The sequence below is a fragment of the Aulonocara stuartgranti genome (assembly GCF_965226115.1).
Source record: "Aulonocara stuartgranti genome assembly, chromosome: 18".
Taxonomy (NCBI): Eukaryota; Metazoa; Chordata; class Actinopteri; order Cichliformes; family Cichlidae; genus Aulonocara; species Aulonocara stuartgranti.
The window spans coordinates 7,824,557-7,843,771 of NC_138954.1; the positions used below are offsets into that span (position 1 = coordinate 7,824,557).

At 38.5% G+C, this 19,215-nt stretch overlaps 1 protein-coding gene across 2 annotated transcripts in view; it reads right to left on the reverse strand.

Annotated features, from left to right (window-relative positions):
• LOC309693827 (contactin-associated protein-like 4) overlaps positions 1–19,215 on the reverse strand; it is a 139,816-nt gene that overhangs the window by 29,931 nt on the left and 90,670 nt on the right. For both annotated transcript variants that reach the window (XR_014272738.1, XM_082513397.1), the window contains exons 12-17: positions 15,387–15,493; positions 13,485–13,604; positions 11,422–11,622; positions 5,989–6,151; positions 4,428–4,555; positions 2,861–3,031 (exon numbers count right to left, since the gene is read on the reverse strand). Coding sequence is in view for 1 of the 2 variants with exons in the window: in XM_082513397.1 (XP_082369523.1) it covers positions 2,861–3,031; positions 4,428–4,555; positions 5,989–6,151; positions 11,422–11,622; positions 13,485–13,604; positions 15,387–15,493 (890 nt within the window). In the remaining variant the exon portion in view is untranslated. The remainder of the gene's footprint in view (positions 1–2,860; positions 3,032–4,427; positions 4,556–5,988; positions 6,152–11,421; positions 11,623–13,484; positions 13,605–15,386; positions 15,494–19,215) is intronic.

A 19,215-nucleotide genomic window follows, 5' to 3' on the forward strand; every position in this document is an offset into this window, starting at 1 on the left:
TTCCAAAGAGTGGGTCAACAAAACAAAAGTCACCCAATACAGTAACATTATACAGGCAAAAGTATTAGGCCACACCTCAGTCACAGTCTGTCCAACAACCTGCAGAGACCATCTGTTGTACATCTATCAGCCAGCTGCAGGAAGCAGTGAAGTTAGAATATATAGAGACCTGAAGTGAAACTGAGTGTTTGTCTCCACTTTTCATGCTGTATTGTTTTAAATCTTTTTCTTCTCAAGTCAAGTTCAAGATTTTTCAAGTTTCTCCAATTCTTGGTAAAGTTGCTGTCACTCCCTTCCCTATTCCGGTCCATTTGCCAACCAATCAGCATTTGACCGACGCATCAGTCATCCACGCCCCAACATACAGATGGGGTTTTGGAGGATGGCCTGGGAGCACACTTGTAGTGGGTGAAAGTGCCACTCTGTTCCCTGCAAACAGAAACACGTATGCAGACGAACACATTTGGAGTATCATAAATTATACATCATGGACTTTGAATTCAGGTGTTTTTAATTCTACTGCCACAGGTATAAAAAAAACGAAGCACCTTGCTCTCCAGTTTGTCTTCATAACCATTTGTGAAATAAAGGATTTTCTATACTGTAACAGGATTCTACTGTTGCAGCAAGTTACTTTGTGAAATTTCTTTCCTTCTAGATATCCACTGATCAACTGTAAATTTTATTTTTGCAAAGTGGGAGTGTTTAGTAACCATACCAACTGTCAAAGCCATGTGAAGTGGGAGGCCATGTAAAGTTACAGAGCAGGGTCACTGTTTGCTGAAGCACATAGTGCGTAACACTCAGGTTTTTTTTCTCAACACACACACACACACACACACACACACACACACACACACACACACGATGAAGCAACTCACAGATCTATATATATGATATATGAAATAAAGGCTGTAACTAAATCCTAGCTGGCTGATAAATCTATAGTGTCATGGTATAGATCATCCTTTCACCAAGCTCTGACAGAAGCCAGGGAAGCAGTTTTGGTAACACTGAGCAGGAAGTGAAAAGTCTACCGTAATCACATTTTAAAGTGCTGCACCTTTTTGCACATCCGCGAGAAAAAAAGCTTCCTGCGGTGTTCATTCGAACAAAAAGACATGATGGCAGTTGTGTAACAAACTCTCATCCTTCATGGTTTGGAAGGAGAAGATGTATTACTCTGTGAGCACAGAACAAGATGAAACAATATCCTGCAGTAACTTCATTTAGAAATTGTTCTCAGGCCCAGCTGCAGCGTTACAGAGTGATCTGAGGCAGCTGCCAACAAAGCAACACTGTTCAGATCTGAAACAACCTCGCTGACAGTGATTTCCCTGAGGAGAAAAGCTGTTGCTCCAGCAGTGTCCCTGTATTCAGCTGTGTATGTGTCCCTTTAAATCAATTTTTTAGGAAAATGCAAAAAGCAGTGCAGCGATAACACTGCAAACTAACCTCAAACTAAAGTGACTATAAAACTGGCTCATAAATGTGTACCTGTCACTTTGCTGCACTGCAGTGCTGTAGGCAAAGTAATGAGCATCCATGAGTGTAGTTCTGCTATTTCCTAAATGATACTATAGAAAGTATATAGAAGATGGACACATGACTTAAACATGCACTCTGTCTGATGGCCAGCATGGAGTGACACTTCTGAGTTCAAAGTTCAACTTTTTTTTAGTTTAAACTCTTAGGGTACACTCATTCTGTAAACCAGGGTTGCCATTAGATGAGGGAAAAGAAGAATTTCAACTTATCAGTTCAATTCTCTTATTGACTTCCACTGGGTTCACATTGGTACCAATCATTTATCACCACCATTGCTAAACAGCATATCAAAGACATTATGTGCATACAAATTAATTGCTGTGTGGCATTGTCTCATAATTAGTATTTAACAATATAAACCTACAGGCTACAGTTCACTCAGCTTTAACATCACACTGTATTCTTGGCTACTGAGCATCAGCATGCTGTCTGTGCAGATGTTAGCAAAGCGCCAAAGCTGTGTTAGCAGCATAATGGAGTTGTTTCTGTAGATGCATTTTCAACTTTACCATCACATTCTTGTCCTTTTGCACAATAAAAAAAGTGATGTCCATAGCCATGCCAAAGACTGTGCCACAGTTCTCTTCTTCTGGCTTCCTCTGGCTAAATGTCTCAATTAAATTAAATATTTTCAAAAACGATTATTCATTAAATATTAAGTTGCTAGAAGATTCTGCAGGTAGCACAGAAAGCTAGCATTTAGAAATGAAAATTTCAAAAGTAAAGAAGAGAAACACCATTTAGCCATGCTATGACTGTTGATGCTGCACATTTTGTCCACCAGAGGGCGCTCTGCAGTGTCCCTGTTGGCAGCAGGTCTTTGGGCCACAAACACAGCTGATCTGAGCAGAGTTGGGCAGAACATAAACAAATAAAGTGTTAGCTTATTTTTGTTTGGAATTAAAATTCCTGCATGTAAGGTTGAGTTCAGGTACTCGACTTTATCCCGAACTGTTGGGATGATGATTGCGATGATTCAGATATCGTCATTATTCGGTTTCCTGCAGCTAGGTTTGACGGTGTCCTGGAAGAATCGAGGGTAATGTTGCAGCAAACCATTGCCAAAGTTACAAATGGTATCCTTGTGTCAAATTAATGTAGCTTGTTTGCATTCAGATTGTGCAAGACACAGGAAGATACAGTGATGTTTTAAAAAGGTAATATTTGTGCCTACAGGACAGTTTTGACACAGATAAAGTCTTTAACCTCTGGGTTTACACAAATCCAGATTAAAACTTTAAGTTCCAGGTTTTAGTGACACATCACTCTAATCCTCATTAAATTGGTGCCCTCAAGCTCCTACAGTACTCACAGCTCAGTTCGATGCGAATGAAGTCTTTGATGCCCAGGTTTTCCAGGAACACACCAGAGGAGCCCGTGGTTTTAAAAAGGAAGGAGATGTCGGCGCTCAGCTCTCCATGGAAGGTGGGGAAGTGCAGGTACGACGTCTCCTTGTCGAAAAATGCGGCATTCCAGAAGTTCTCTAAGAAGCATGATAAAAACATTGTGTCATGAACATTAAATGTAGCTCATAACACTTATTTATCAATGTTGTGAAGCATTTACACTGTGACTGGAACAGCAATCAATGAAAAGAAGAACAAAGTCAGTGCGATACTTTGACTTTGATTTACCTTGTATTTTATTCTTAATGAGAAGCAGTTAACAGAGAATGAAGACTTAAAAGGAAATATGGATTAGTAACAGTTATGTTAGTGATAGCTAGAAGGAGGAGGAGGTGCTGAACCCATAAGAATCCATTTAATTCATAATTAATTAAACATTAGACACATAATCCTTTTTTCTAAGCTTGATACTAAAACTTCTAGTCTATTTTTTTTTTAAATTTATTACTCAGCATCTTTTACATTAAGGAAATGGCATTACTTCCAGAATTTATAGATCTGTGTCACATGACTGAGATCTCAAGGGAAAGTTCCAACAAGCTGCCCAAAATGGGCCACAAGCTTGTCAACCTTCTGTTTCTGTTCACAAACATCTGACCTCCTCTAAAAAGCAGGGAAACAAACGTGTTTGAATAGACTTTCTGGATTTCTAAAAAGAGCAAAGTCCAAGTCAGAGCATCATCATGTTTAAAAATATCTTGTAGACAAATCATATCTGTAACCTGCTTCCAGGATCAAAGTGTACAATAAAACAGACTGCTTTATGTATTTCTTTTCGTGATTGGTTAAAAATGTCACCATTTCAGAACGGTGAAGACCATGAAATTCTCCAATGTCAAAGGTTAGGCTTTGATTAAAATGGGACATATCCAGTTGGAATAGATGTTTAATCCCAGTGAAACTTGTCCAAACCAATGAAATCATCGTTAAGCCCTTCCTACCAACTGTCCAAACCGATGAAAACAATGTTAAAACTTGTTCAAAGCTGTCCAAACCAATTAAGTAGATGGTTAACTTTTCAGAAACCAGTCCAAATTAATGCATGACCACAACTTAACTCGTCTAAACCAATGATATTGATGCTTAACACCTCCAAAAACACTGCCCAAATTCAGCATTTAAACAAATTAAAATACATGGGCTGGGATTAAATGGTTAAGCTTTAATGCTGCTCTATTCTACAGTTTGCAGACAGGCATACTTGTGCAATGTGGACATTTGGTATGGCAGATTTAGGACACTGACGGCAAGTCATTAGTGCATATTATTTAACAACCATCCAGAATTTTGGCTAAACAAACCTGTTATAAAAACAACAACAACCAAAAAACAACTGGCAGGCAGCGATAGAGAGCTTTGTTTTGCCTTCCAGGTGGTCATTTATATAATGATATGTGGTCACATAAAACCTATAAATAGGATGATTTTTGTCAGCTTTCCGTCTGCTGTAACCAAGCAGTTATGGAGACTTACTGTCTCCATGGCAACGGAGTGGTCCCACCCGGTAGGCAGCCTCCGACCCTGGCCTCTGGATGTCACCCAGCACCAAAGACCTAACCGGGAGGGTGTCCTTATGGGTCAGAAGGCCTGAGTCTTCAGTCCTGTAAAGAGGAAGATGAGAAAGGAAGAAGAGATGAAGAAAAGTAAGCAGGGAGAAGGAAAAGGTGGTGAGAGATTGAGAGAGCAGGAGACAAGGGTGAGAAGAAACACATGAAGAATGATTAGGAAGGAAAACGGGAAAGAGGAGGAATCGATGAAAAAGGAAGTTGGAGTAGGAGCAAGAAAAATGAGAAGAGAGGGAAGAAGATGAGAAAAACCATGAAAAAGGACAAATTACTTTTTATTGGGATTAACTGCTTTGACATGTATGCTAATTAGGCTAATTTGCTTGCATAAATCTCCAAGCAAATGGCACCGCTGAAAAAAAGTCTAGACTGCTGTAATAATCTGCCACAACCTGTTTTATGTGCAAGACAAATTTTCAGGAAGACAATTTAACAGTGAGACAGATCGTATCATATCCAACCTGACACTCAACACTCCATCTCCGCCAGTTTCTGTGACAGCCTTTTCCAAAAGCGCTCTCCAGACAGACAGCCGAATGAGCAGCGGCGTCCGTTTACACACATGTTCAGATAATCTACAAGACAGTCTCGCTGTCAGGTGAGAATTTTATCCAAGACTGGAAATGAGTGGCATACTCGCAAAGCACATCTGTAAAGCCTGTGTCTGCGCTGGAAAGCTTGACAGCGAGATGAGAGAAAGTAGAAGGTGAAGTGTGATGAAAGCAGCAGGATTGTTCACAGCATGAAGGACGGTAAGTAAAGAGCAATCATTTATTACTCGAGGCTAGAAAGTCTGTTTGTCCGTGTATTCAAAAATAAGTCATATTCAGAATAATGAATCCCACAATCTGAAAGGATTAACACAAGAATTTGATCAGAAATAAATACCTGCCTACTTTAGTGTTTTCTTTTATCTTTTAGAAATTACAGCTTTTGGTGTACCTACGTTTTTTCAGTTATCGTTACAGGTAGTAATGTTTAAATGCATGGGAGGTAACCTGAAAAATGCTCATACAAACTCTAAATCTAAGCCCAAAAGAGAGAGCACATACCTAATACCTGCTGATGCTGCATTTTTTAAATTACAGGTAGAGAGCTGAGTGTGCTACTGAGAGCCAAGACTCTGCAGGTTTTGTTTTACAACCCAAACTCCACCTGTCTGATTAGCAGAGAAGACTTCATTAGCGAACTCACTTGCTGAGTTGATTAGTTAGACAAAAAACCCTGCACACTGGCATGTGGTTGGCCACCCCTGCTGTAAATAATTCATTCCAGTACAAACAAATCACTGGCAAACCAACCAAAAGTTACCACAGAGAGGAGGAAGCCCCTCAAACTAGAATGGATCATTAATGTTGGACTGTGGCAGGGCTACCATAGTTTAATTTATGAAATAATGTTGAGAGAGCAAACCTGGCATGAAATGAACAAAGTAATAATAATGCCTATGAATTTTTAAAGGTCAGTACCACTCCAGGCGATCTGCATCACAGTTGCAGTAGTGTTGTAGATCCACACAGTCGCCCTGCAGGCCGCAGGCACACTGCTGGCTTCCTGGATGAGCTCCTCCCCAGTAAGTCTGGACTCGACCTTGACCTGGACCGCCAAGCCACCAGCTAAATGGAGAGCCCTCTGAAACACACAATCATGTTCATGTGTAGCTTCAACATAAAATTTTTTTACTACTACAACTTCTACTATTATTATTATTATTATTATTAAATAACACCAACTAAGGAATTGTTAAATGTTTATCCTTCTACTTCTTTTTACCTATTGCTGAGTTGAAAACCGTGACGCAATCAAAAGGCTAAATTAAAAATATTTAATTGAGATGGACAGCCAGGGATTTCCAGGCACTGGCTCGTCAGTCGCATGGATCTCTCATTATGAGCCAGTTCATGTCAGTCTTGCCAAACAGCCATACACAAACTCATAGATGCATGCTAACACATCATTAGCATAGAAGTTCTTTATTTTGAGTGAAGACACAAAGTTCATCAAACTGTGAGGAGATTGCCGCAAAATGTTCTCAACAACAAACCTAATCGAACCTAAATCATCCCGACTCTGCTGAACATGAACATTTTAAAGACACCCATAAATCAAAGTGGCTAAAGTTAAAGTTATGCAGATCTCAGATCCAGCTCCAAGCCAGCAGCCTCGGAATGAGCAAAGAATCAAAGCAGCTATCAGACAAATTATGGAGAGTTGTTACGTAAATCTGTTGCATCTGCTTTTGTTTGGTAAGGTAAAATGTGTTGGGTAAAGGTGGTTGAATAGCAGCTCATCTTCAGCTAATTGTTTTCACTTCTCTTGGTAAATGCATTGAGGAAATTAATGACTGGTTGTGCCACAATTTTCTCCAGCTAAACAAAAACAAAACTGAGGTAATAGTCTTTGGTGCCAAACAAAAACGATTACAGGTCACCAGAGAACTTCAATCTATACACCTAAAAACCACAAACCAGGCGAGAAATTTGGGTGTAGTGATGGATGCAGACCTAAACTTAGAAAAACACATTAAGACAATAACAAAATCAGCTTACTATCACCTCAAGAATATATCAAGGATAAAAGATCTGATGTCTCAACAGGACCTGGAAAAACTAGTCCATGCATTCATCTTTAGCAGGCTTGATTACTGTAACAGCATCTTTACAGGTCTCCCTAAAAAATCAGTCAGACAGCTACAGCTCATTCAAAACTCTGCTGCTCGAGTCCTCACTAAGACCAAAAAAGTGGACCACATCAGTCCAGCTCTGAGGTCTTTACACTGGCTGCCTGTCCGTCAGAGGATAGACTTTAAAGTTCTGATGCTGGCCTATAAAGCTCTGAATGGTTTAGGACCAAAATACATCAATGACCTCCTGACCCAGTATGAACCATCCAGATCCCTCAGGTCATCTGGATCCGGTCTTTTATCAGTTCCCAGAGTCAGAACCAGACATGGAGAAGCTGCACTCAGCTATTATGCTCCTTATATCTGGAACAAACTCCCAGAAAGCCTCAGATCAGCTGAAACACTCAGTTTATTTAAATCCAGGTTGAAGACTCACCTGTTCTCAGCTGCATTTGAATAAAGCACCAAATCCGCACTTAAGCTTAAATTTCAAAACTTACATTTTAACTACTGATTTTATCTACTGTTCTGATTTTATCTGTTTTGATTTTATATACTGTTTTGTTTGTTTGCTTGTTTTAATCAATTTTAAATCATGCTTTTTATTTGTTTTTGTTTCTAATGTCTCTGTAAAGCACTTTGTATCACCTTGTTGTTGAATTGTGCTATACAAATAAACTTGCCTTGCCTTCTACCACCAGTAGCAAAGCATTTTGTTTTCAATTGTTTCAGTGAGAGAAGATGCTGTGATTTACTTGAAGTTTTGGAGGAAACTGTAAAGTTGAACTTTTTTGTAATTGTGAAAATAATATACTGCATAGAGTAACAGTTTAGTTTTCTTTGTATATCCTGTCAGTTATTGTTCTGATAAGGAAAATTGGAATTGGCTAAAATCCACATCCTCAATTCAAAGATAAAAATCATAATCGGCCAAGAAAAATTCACTCAGTGCATCTCTAATATCTAAACTACAGCTAGACTGCTTACACATTGGGAAATGTCAAAGTCTTCCATTTCATAACTGGTATAATTTTCCTACACTAACAGATATTCTTCCTGTCAAATCAAAGAAATGTTTATCTTTATTCTCAAAGACTGAGCACATCTTATTTAACTTCAGCCTGCTGCTCTCAATGCCAGCCCAAATTAGCTGACTGCAACTGATGCACTTCTGCAAATCCTTTACTCAAACCTCGGGAAATATCAGAACTCTCACTACAGCATGCGTGCCTTCTAAATACAGGCTTTTTACTTTTAATTTACCATCAGTCTAATCCCTCCTTTTAAAAATAATCTTCAGAAAACTGGGAAAACCTGTGGAGCTTCCAATGCTTGAAACAGACAAATCTCACTCTTACAACTGTTTTCACTGATTTCAATAAACGGAGCCTAAAAAAGAAGCAGGAGATGGAAAGACAAGGTTTTGCATTTGGAAGGGTGTTTTTGATCAAATTAAATTGGATATTTTTGTTCCTATGTAAGTGTCCGGTTCTATAAAATCATGAAATTCAAAATGAAACAACAACTAGACGGATTATTTTGTGATAAAAGCATTTTACTATTCTCTGTAAATGACCTTCAGCTTTAAGGGGGATCCTCCTTTAAGAGAAAATAATCTCTTTTTGAGACAAGATTGTTAGATTTATTAGCTTTCTTTAGTTTTCCTAGAATTCTGGAGCATCTGCAAGCCGCTTTGTCACCCAGCAGCACCTTTAGCGTTGCATGACTTAGAGTCATGTCTGCTGTCATTGATATCTGCTCTGTTCTGCAGGGAACAGTCTTATTATTGGTCTCCCAGCCTTAGTTTTTCCATGTAAGTACATATAAGCGCAGGAGGTGTGACCATATTGGTGGGAAAAACCTAGAAGAGAGTCGTCAAAGGAGCTTACAAAGAAAAGCGTCTGGACTTCTTTAAGTTAGAAGTCCAGACGCTTTTCTTTGCAAGCTCCTTTGACTACGATGACCTGGATGACTGAGAACCTTCACAGACTAGAAGAGAGTCAGCAAAGATAAATTACAGCAGAAAAAAAAATATTAATCTCACTTTATTTAAATTATACTTTTTTATTTAAACACTGCTGTGAGAACAGCCTTGACCTGTACCAGAATCCCCTGCAGTCATTTGACCAATCGAATTACTGTAGAATCGCTTGCAGTCATTTGATTGGTCATTTTAAACCCACTAAGTATTATGTGGGAGTTGTAATGTCATGAATTATTTCAAACTTTTAAAAGAAAACTGAGTCTCAAAATTTTAAGCACAATTTTCAAATGCAGGCTAAGATGTTGCCATTTGCACAACACATAACTTATTGCACTTTCTTTGGATGCCATATTGTGCCCAAGATGGACTGGGCTGTGAGAAAATAGAGTGCGGCATGGAAAGAGCCCACATGATCCTCCAAAGACAAAGCTAGTGTTTGAGGCGGAGGGATGCTTGCCAGCTTCTAACCCTAACACTGAATATATTGTTTTTCATATTGAGGACGATGACAGTATAAGCTGAAATATGTATTTCACATTTTGAGAGAGTGTAGGTGGAGAGATGGCGAGAGGGTGTTTGGAGATGTCTCTGCTGAGTCAGCACTCCTTTATTTTTCCCAGGGAGTGCCAGAGAGTTTATAATGGAACTTCTATTTCTCCGCTCATTCTTCCTTTTCGACCACTTTTCCCACTTTCATCCATCATTCTATTACCCACCAGACCAAAAGTTTCTTCAGTTTCTTTCCCTTATATACTCCATTATAGGTCCTGAATTGATAAAAACTTTCAAGACTCCCACTGATCTGCATTGGATGGGTAGCAATCAAAAGAAAACTAAACTGTTTATCTGGTTAGCTGAGACACCTGACGGACATTTCTGAGGGTCAGTCGGCTTCGTTACTACAGGCTGACATTTCTTGACCACTTTTGGGTTGTTGAAAGGACAAAACTCAAAGGACTTCTTCTAAGTAAGTTTGAAGTCCACATGTGAGCAATATTTTACATTTTCTTTCTTAACCCTCTCAATGCAGGCGTTGCAGATTTGCAACAGTTAAAAGCTAACAACCTGATTACCACACATACATATTTTATGAGTTGTTTTTACTCAGAAGTATCACTGCAGGTATTCTTTTGTGCATTAGCAACAAAAACTTAAGTTGAGCCTGAGAGGGTTAATTGTTTTATTTCCTCCTTTTTTTGTTTAGTTTTTTTTGGAAAGCTTTAGAAAAAGATCAGTTTGCTAGGTTGCCCCTCACAAGCATCGCATTTCATCACAATTTGCCGTGAGACCAGCGTTTGATAAGTTAAATCAATGTTTTTATTTTTTATTTCTCAACACCGAACAATGTTCGGGTGCTCTTTTACACAGACTCTGAAAGAATAATCTGTTGAATCCACTGCTACTAAAACAAATTTAATGCAACTTAGGGATCAAAGTAATTGTAATTCTGTTTCTAATACTCACCGCCTCTGAGTCAATGCAATCACAACAAAACACATGAACAAAAAAAGAAAACACTAACCCAACTCGATACTCATTCCAAAAGGGGGAGGTTTTTAACAAATCCTGAACAATCAATGTTTCTGAATCATTTGTGAAAGACAAGAAAATCCCTGCAACCAAACTAAGTTTGAAGAAAGGAGTGAAGTAAGTTTGTTGTTCTCTGGCTGAGAGTGAGAGTATGATGTGGTGAGCTCCAGCTGAACAGAGTCAGCCTAATCAAGTTTTTTATTGATTTTTTTCTTTTTGACCCAAACACATTAATTAAAAGCAAGTTTTTGTCTTATTTGCCAGTTTTTTCTTAACACACATCAAAGGAAAAAGCAAGTTAAAACCTCAACGCCAATATTTTAACTACAATTTAAACATTACAGGGATGAGGATTAAATAGGATGTTTAAATAGTGAGAATTACTGAAGTTTAACGTACATAAAGAAAATTTCAGCAGCAACAGATAACGCAATTCAAGTTGTCTAAGATAAAGCTGTCAGAAACTGAACTGATAAACTAGTATCTATTTTCAGAGAGGGAAATACATAGTCAATATCAAGCACTGAGAACAAGAAATGTTTTGCCTCGCAGCAAATGGGAAAAGAACAGCGAGCCAAGGAGAGGCAGACTTCATGCTACAGAAAAGAGTTTAGTGTTTGCAGGTTGAAAAACATTTTCATAGCTATGTGCTTTTTACACTGCAACACTTCCAGTTGTTCCAGCTGAGCAGCATCAGAATAATCATTTACAGAATAATAAAGAAAGACATATAATGTTATACTGCAACTAACAGCAAATCTTTACCCAAAGTGTTGAGGAGGCGGGACTTCCTGCAGTGGTAGGACAGTTCCTGTTCGCAGTGCTCTGACTGGCTGATGGCAGCCAGCAGCTGCTCCTCTTGAGATGAGTAGTCGAAGTGAACCGAATGCTGGGACACAGCCGGAGAGGGTCGCACTCGGGTCAGCTCAGTGTTGTTGTGCAGGAGCACCATCCATGTGTTTTCCTCTGGTGGGAAAGATGAGCGTGCAATTTATACTCATTTATTATTATTACAATAAAGCTCTACTGCAAAGTTTCTTTCCTAGAATGTGTACCATTTAAATACCATCTAAGTAGCCAGACTGTGAAATTAGCAATATATGCATGATGTAACTACACAAATAAGCCTGTGATGGAAGAAAGTGAAATGGATAACAATTATATTTCTGCTTTTTAGAAAATAGCACAGATTCAAGAGTCGTCTACTTTCGTATAGATATACCTCCATTTTGGTCCTTCTGTTTAGTGTCGTGGAGTGGCTGGAAGTTATTCCAGTGTAAGATGCGTCATGCAGACAACCACAGACTCCCACATTCACACCTACAGCCAAGTTTGAATCGCTATTTAATCTGTGGGTGGAAGTCGGCGTACCCACAGGAAGAACAGGTGAACACAGAAGGACTCGAGCTGAGTGGGAGTTTTTAGCCACAAAATCTTTTGCTATGATGCAACAGAGCTGATGAAGCTTCCCTTTTCATGCTGGATCTTCATATTTTCCTTCAGCACTTTGCTTTCGAGTTTGCCGCAGTGAATCATCTGCTTCCATCTCCCTTGATCCACTACCATGCTCTCCTGTCAGAACAACCCGCTGCATGTCCTCCTTCACTACATCCATGAACCTCTGTGGTCTTCCTCTTTTTCTTCTTCTTGGCAGCTCCATGTTCAACTACTGCTGTGCAAAATATCTACTATACCTTTTCTGCGCATGTCCAGACCATCTCAACCCTGACTCTCTAAATTTCCATTCAAACTGCTCAACTTGAGCTCTTCCTCTGATTCTCACTTCTAATCCTCTACCAGGAGAGAAAGACAATCTTAGCATTTTCAACTCTAGCACCTTTGACTCCGCCTCCCGTCTTTTTGTTAGAGCAACCATTTCCAAACAATATACCATAGCAGGTCTCACCACGGTCCTGTAAACCTTCCCTTTCATTCTTGCTACTATTCTTTTAACAAATAACTGCCCTTTTGATGCTACGTGAAAAAAAGTAAAATGTCAAATTTTAGAAGCTGGAGCTTGGGAATGTTTTACTGGAAGAAACAGGAACAGATCAATTATCCAAATAGTTGATCTAAAGTATTTAATGGTCATTTGATCTTCTGCAAACCAGCCAGCTGATTCATCGGCTAAGTTTTGCAGTTATGTTTTGTTTTTTAATGTATATTTGATGTATAAATGTAAAGTGGTGACATGAAGGTGCAATGGTTATCAGTGCTATTGACTGCTATAAATTTCCCAGTCCTTCAATAGTAAATGTTTGACCTTGTTTCCTAATGTTTATGTCTAACGCTATAATTGACGAAACATAAAAAGTAATACTTTTTTTTTTTCATTTCTTTATGAGTGGGTGATTTCAGCTCAGCTCACTCTGTGTGTGGATTTTTCATGTTTTTCATGCTGCTTCCAAACACATGCATGTTAAGTTAGTGTGTTACTCCTATTCTTAGTGTTAGCCTTGCAATCGCCCAGTGACTGATCTAGGCGGTAAATTTTCACTTTCCGTCAATGAGTTGGACAAAGATAGAAAAGTAAAAACAAAGAACTAAGTAAGCATGTGATTCAGAGAAAGGTAAAGAATGTTATCATAGTTCATTTATATGATTACACAAAGGGCATGAAAGATTGAGTGAAAGAGAAACAGGAGGAGAGGGAGTGATTGAAGTCTAGGATGAAATAAAAAAAGATGAAGGTGGACAATAATGGGGATCTGGGTGTGATAAGCGGGGACATCATTTAAAGTTATGTCATCATCTCAATCATAAAAAAGGTTCAGTGATGATGGGAGGCAGGCAAGGTGTAAAAGCATGTGTGAGTCTGTGTGTGTCACCTGTCATGTTGCAGTAGACCAGCTGTGGTTTGATTGGTCCGCTGCCATCCACGTCAATATAAAAATGTCCTGACGTGTTGCCGTTGTGTTTGTATGCCTCGCAGGACTGTTCGTACACAGCTGGGAGGAAAATAATGAGAACTACATCAACACGCTGACCCACCGGAGCTGCAAGGGGATGAAGATTACACACTGTGGAGGATTACTATGCTGTGGGTGCTGCTTCATATGTATGTATCACAACTGAATCAAAGTCATGTGATCAGAGAGAAAAAAATAATCGGAGGTTCCTTTTCTGCACCGGCATCCCATAAACTAAAGTTTAATCCAACTGGAGATGACAGTAATGACTGATGGGAATACACAGCCTCAATAAATTTAACTTTATCAGACCTTCTCGCCTCTTTCTCTGTGTCTCCATAAGTCTTCCTCTCATCTCCGTCTCAAGCACGCAACAGTACATCTTCTGCAGTCAAAGATTCAAATCCATATCTGAAAGTTCCCACACTCTGCTCTCCTGTTTATCTCGCTTCTTCTCCACAGCTAAAGGCTTTTTATTCCTCACACTCCCCGAGTGTGGTTAGAGACCAGTTTTCAAAGAAACATCAGAAATAAAAACGAGACCATAGGTGAACCGTGTGGGAAACTCTCCTTGTTTTAGTCTCGAGGATTTGACTCGAGGCATTCAGCACACAGCCACTAAATCTCACCTGCAAGCTCAACTCACTGTCACGGTTTTATTTATTTATTCCCTCTTTGGTATTTTAGTCACAGCTACAGTCTCATTAACCTCCATCATATCACCTTATACACAAAAAGGCGTTATAGAGAGAAAAGATGTGCAGGTAATAAAAATAGATCTCAGGGGACACCTCATTTAAAGTTTGATTCCATAATAAAGATTTATGGACACGCAAGCAGTCAGAAGATCACACAAGAGTTTTCATCTTCCTTCAGATAAACAATATTTTCTAAGCAGGTATTTGTCACTATTTATTCTCTAACAAATACTTATATTAATTTTAAATTACATACTTTTATTCTCAGACTCTTTCTACAGCAGAATCACAGTTGAAGATAGTTCTTATTTGTCTTATTTTGAGCATTAGTGCAGTTAATGCACCATCAGAGACAAGATGCTCAGCTCTCTTCTACTTTCCTTCAAGTGATCTTTCTTTTGGCCGGCTGACAATCTGAATGGCAGGCTTCTGGGGCTTCCATACTCATCACATGTTAGTATGTAACAGGTGAAAGGATTGTAAATAACACAAATCAGGTGTCAAAAACCAAGCTGATGCAGAAGTGCTTTAAACCTGGCCAGCAGGAAGTGACTTCCTGAGGTGTACAAAGTCTATTTGTATAGAGGTCTATGGGGAAATGACCCTCAGCTTTCTTTAGTTAGAGTCAAAAAGGGGGATAATGTAGGGTTTACTTCAGAGTGAGCCTCCCTCACTGACAAGTGGTACCATATGAGTGTGCAGGAAGTAGCAACAGCAAAAAAAAAAAATCAATTACATACATAGCTGTGTACCACCCTTAGAGTTTACTTTGGTTGTCACACACAATAACGACAGGAATCACAGTTTTGTGTCACCAATGTAAAATGTTGGATATAACTTAATATTGTAAATAACTTAATAATTTTGACTGAACCAACCCACCCAATGCATTTTTAATTGATTTGATTTGATTTGATTGATTTGCCATTCCCCTTCCCTGTTTTTTTCCCCCTCCTAGTTTAAATTATTCAAGATGAAAAACATCCTCATTATCTTGCTTGACACGCTATCTGTTCCTCATTTGCATTCCATCTGTCCCTCTTACCCCTCCCCCCATCTTTCTCCATTTGCCCTCACTTGTTGTACTTGTCATGTGCTGATGTTTAGCTGTCAGGTGACTCACAGCTGTGGCAGGTTGCTCCGCTGTAGCCGGTGTCAGAGCAGTTACAGTGAAAGACGGTCCAGGATTGGCTGCAGCGGCCACCGTGTTCACAGCGACTGGGAGAACACCTGAGAGAGAGAGAGAGAGAGAGATATGTATAAACCAGGGGAAGAAATCCCAGTTTCCATCACGTTTTTGCAAGTAAAGAGACCATATCAGCAACAGGAAAAAGCACCATGCTGCATTCATTTTGATTAAAGCATTTTAAGAGCAGACTGTAACGTGTAGCTGGAGAGAAGATCCTGATGCAGGATGCAGATGCAGACAATACTGACAAAAAACACCCCAAACGACCAATTGGGAACAAATGTTTTTTTTAAATTGTTATTTTATGTTAATTCAATAAGCAGAAAAAATAAATGAATAAATAAATAAACATAATCGTGTGGAACAGTAGGAAACCCCAGAGAGTGCAAACAACAATCTGACAAGGACAAGGGGAAAGAAAGAAGGGAAACACAAGTGAAATCAAATGGGAAAAAAAGACCGAAAGCAACAGAAGCAGGACGTGAAATCACTACAAAATAACCTTCAAAGCAAATCACAAGACAAGTAACTACCATTAAGACACATCTAATAACCAAACAAAGAAAGAAAAGAAAGAAAAAAAAAACACTCAATGAATAAATAAACTAACAGATCCCACGAGAACCATGACAAAGAGTAACAGAACAGCAGCACCTTGAGGAAAAAGGAACATAATGTGTTTCTGCTGCTGATCTAGCAACCGAGCATTTAAGTGTTTGCCTTGTAAACTTTACTTTTGTATGGAAGAAATAAATGATAAAAAAAGATCATTTTAGTTTGACAGTGAAAAATAACAAGATTAATTAATGGGGATCTACTGTGCTTTTTCCCATTTTCTGCTGTATACTGTCACAGATATAAGGAAAATGGTCAAAGTTTCAAAATAAAGAGGTCAGTTTCAGACAGAATTTTTTTTCTACTATTGATTCAGTTTGATGTCAACATTGATCAGAAATCGTTTGCTTTTGTCTGACTAATTCTGCTTGAGACTGTTATTATAACCCATGAAAAAAAACATACTTATATATATGTAAACTAGTATGTTTTCCCTCCACACAGTATTTTGTTCTGCAGCAGTGTAAAACACTCAGACTATGCCACCTCCTGTGAGTTATAAGAGCAATTTAAAGGATAAATGAATCATCTGAAGATAATATACACATTATTATACATTATATACATTATTCACAGACATAAAGAGTGTATGGAAAATAAATCTTTCCGAAGTATCAGTGCAGCTTGAAGCTGATGTTATATTAACTGCACCCAAATATTCATTTCAATGCTCCTCTAAGGCTGGGGAAGTCTCCGAGTTAAATTATTTACATGTTGTTGTATAATGTGTGCCTTGGTGTCATTGTAATAATGGTATTTACTGGCATGTAAATGCACTTTGAATCTTGGCGTCACAGATCAAAAGCGTATATTGAGAAGAAAAACAAACAAACATAAAAAACACCATCATTAAACTAGCTCTGCTTCAAAAAATTCACCTTTTCATTTCACAGAGGAAAAAGGGGTTTTGCAGATGTTCGAGGTCATTTATCCTAAGACTCTAAATCCACCTAATGTGCTACTAAACAGCAGTGAAACGACATAAATCTTTTCAATCATTTCCAGTATCGGTTTTTGTATTTAGGTACAATCTGAGATGTTGCTGGGTTAAAAAGAAATTGACTTCCTTATGCTTAATGGAAAATATCCATTGAAATACCTTTCCTCTGTGATATCAAAAGAATAAATTCATTACTTCACAGACTCGTGCTTTAGATTTTTCTTTCATTTTATATAAAAGGAAAGGTTTTCCAGTGAACAGAGGATATCTTTTCGCTTCTTCTCAGCGGCAGATCTTCTCTGACTGCTGCAAGACTGTTTGAAGAAGCTCCATCAATGACTCCAGATCCCAGGAGACTTTACTGAAGCTATGTGTGTTATTTATAGATAAATATCATACTGCTGTAACCATCATAACACCAGTCCTGTGTGGGAGGAGGGATGGAGTGGACTGAAGGAGGCAGGCAGAGACCGTAAAAATCGTAAGTTTCTGCGCTGGAAACGAAATCACTAAACTCCAACATTTAAAAACTCTGCTCCCTTTGACGTGTGCTTTCCCCTTCCCCTACATTTATATGATCTACAGTGGATATGTGTGCAGTTTATAAGAGAGTTATAAACTGCCTGTGCCATGACAAATATTGTAGAGACTGTAATCATATTTACAACTTGCGTCAATGACTCCAGATCCCAGTTTTTTGTTTGTTTGCATCATCGTGCTTTTACAATTTTTCCCTGACTTGTTGTTTGCAATGTTTGCAAATGTGACTTGTGATTACTTTGTCCACTGTGGGAGATTTGTTGTGATGAAAGGCAATGTGTAATTTATTATAATAAAACAGAGCAGTTTGTTATCAGAAAGCAAACATCCACAACTGCGAAGAGCAGAATATTTTGTCACATGATGGTAGAAGGTAAAGGTAAGAAAACAAGTGAAGGTCACTGTTACGTTCCCCTATAAAGTCCAAGGGATGTGGTAAAGTAACAAAAAATATCCAGCTTAAAAAAGTAGACAAGGAGGCAAAATTGTTAAAGGTTATTTAATTTGAATTGATTAATAAATCAAAAGAGACAGACAAGCCGCTATCAACTTTTAAAGAAAGAAAACAAAACCCAGGAGTTGGTCTCTAAACTGAAAAGTCACTGAAACACACTCCTCTCCACAGAGCAGGAATATACAGCCACCCCACACACAGCTCACTAACTGCAAAACCAACAAGCCTCTCTGGCACCAGAGCTCACCATTTCTCTGGACTTAAGTGCTCTATCTTAATTGCTGAGTAGAATCAGCTGTACAAAAAGGGTGGCGCCTAAAGCAGGAGAGACGGCAGGAACATCCACACAAGGCTAAATTCACAGGAAGCCCTGCTGAGGCTGTAACAGTCGCAGATAGAAAACTATGTTCTCTGTTTGTCTGAAGATTTTCTAAAGCGCAACTGGAAGAGAAAAACGTTGTCGGCAACCATTAAATGAGCAACTTGTGAAGTCAAAATAAAAGATTACTTCAGCTGTGAAATAATCTTACTAACAGTTAAATGATCATGTTTTATGTAGTTATAAAAACTTGCTCTTAACTTTTATTAATTTAGTTTCTCTTTGCTTCTAAGTTCTGCGATAAGTTTTACTTTTATGAAAACTCAAAAGGCTGTACATCTTTCTGTATCTTCTATGTGCGAGGCTTCGTTTTGTTTTATTTAAGCTGAAAACACAAATCAAGGCACTAATTGCTCTTCTATTAATGACGTGGCTGAAATGGCTGAATATGTCATTATAATATGTACTGTGGCATAATTCATTCTTCTGGGTATTTCTGAACTTCTATCAGTTTATACACTACAGAAACATTGCTGTTGAACGCTGCAGAAACATAATTCATACTTTTATTTGTTCACTGGCCCTGAAACTCCAACTCAGATATTTTCAGTTTCCACCAAAATGTGATGGCATGACTGTGACACAGTGTTGTTGCCATGGTTACTCAGGAGGTTACTGAATCAATAATCCATGAGTTGTATTAGAAGGTAAACAAATATGTAAATCCTCTGTCTTATTTGTCTCTTCACTCTGTTAACATGGCCGATAGATTATACCCAGATTATGTTTATTTTCCATAAGTTGCACATAAAAGATGAGTATAGGCAATGTGACATCATGTATTACTGTGTTTAAGCCTTAACACTGGCATTTCGGCTGTTGCCATCTTGTTATT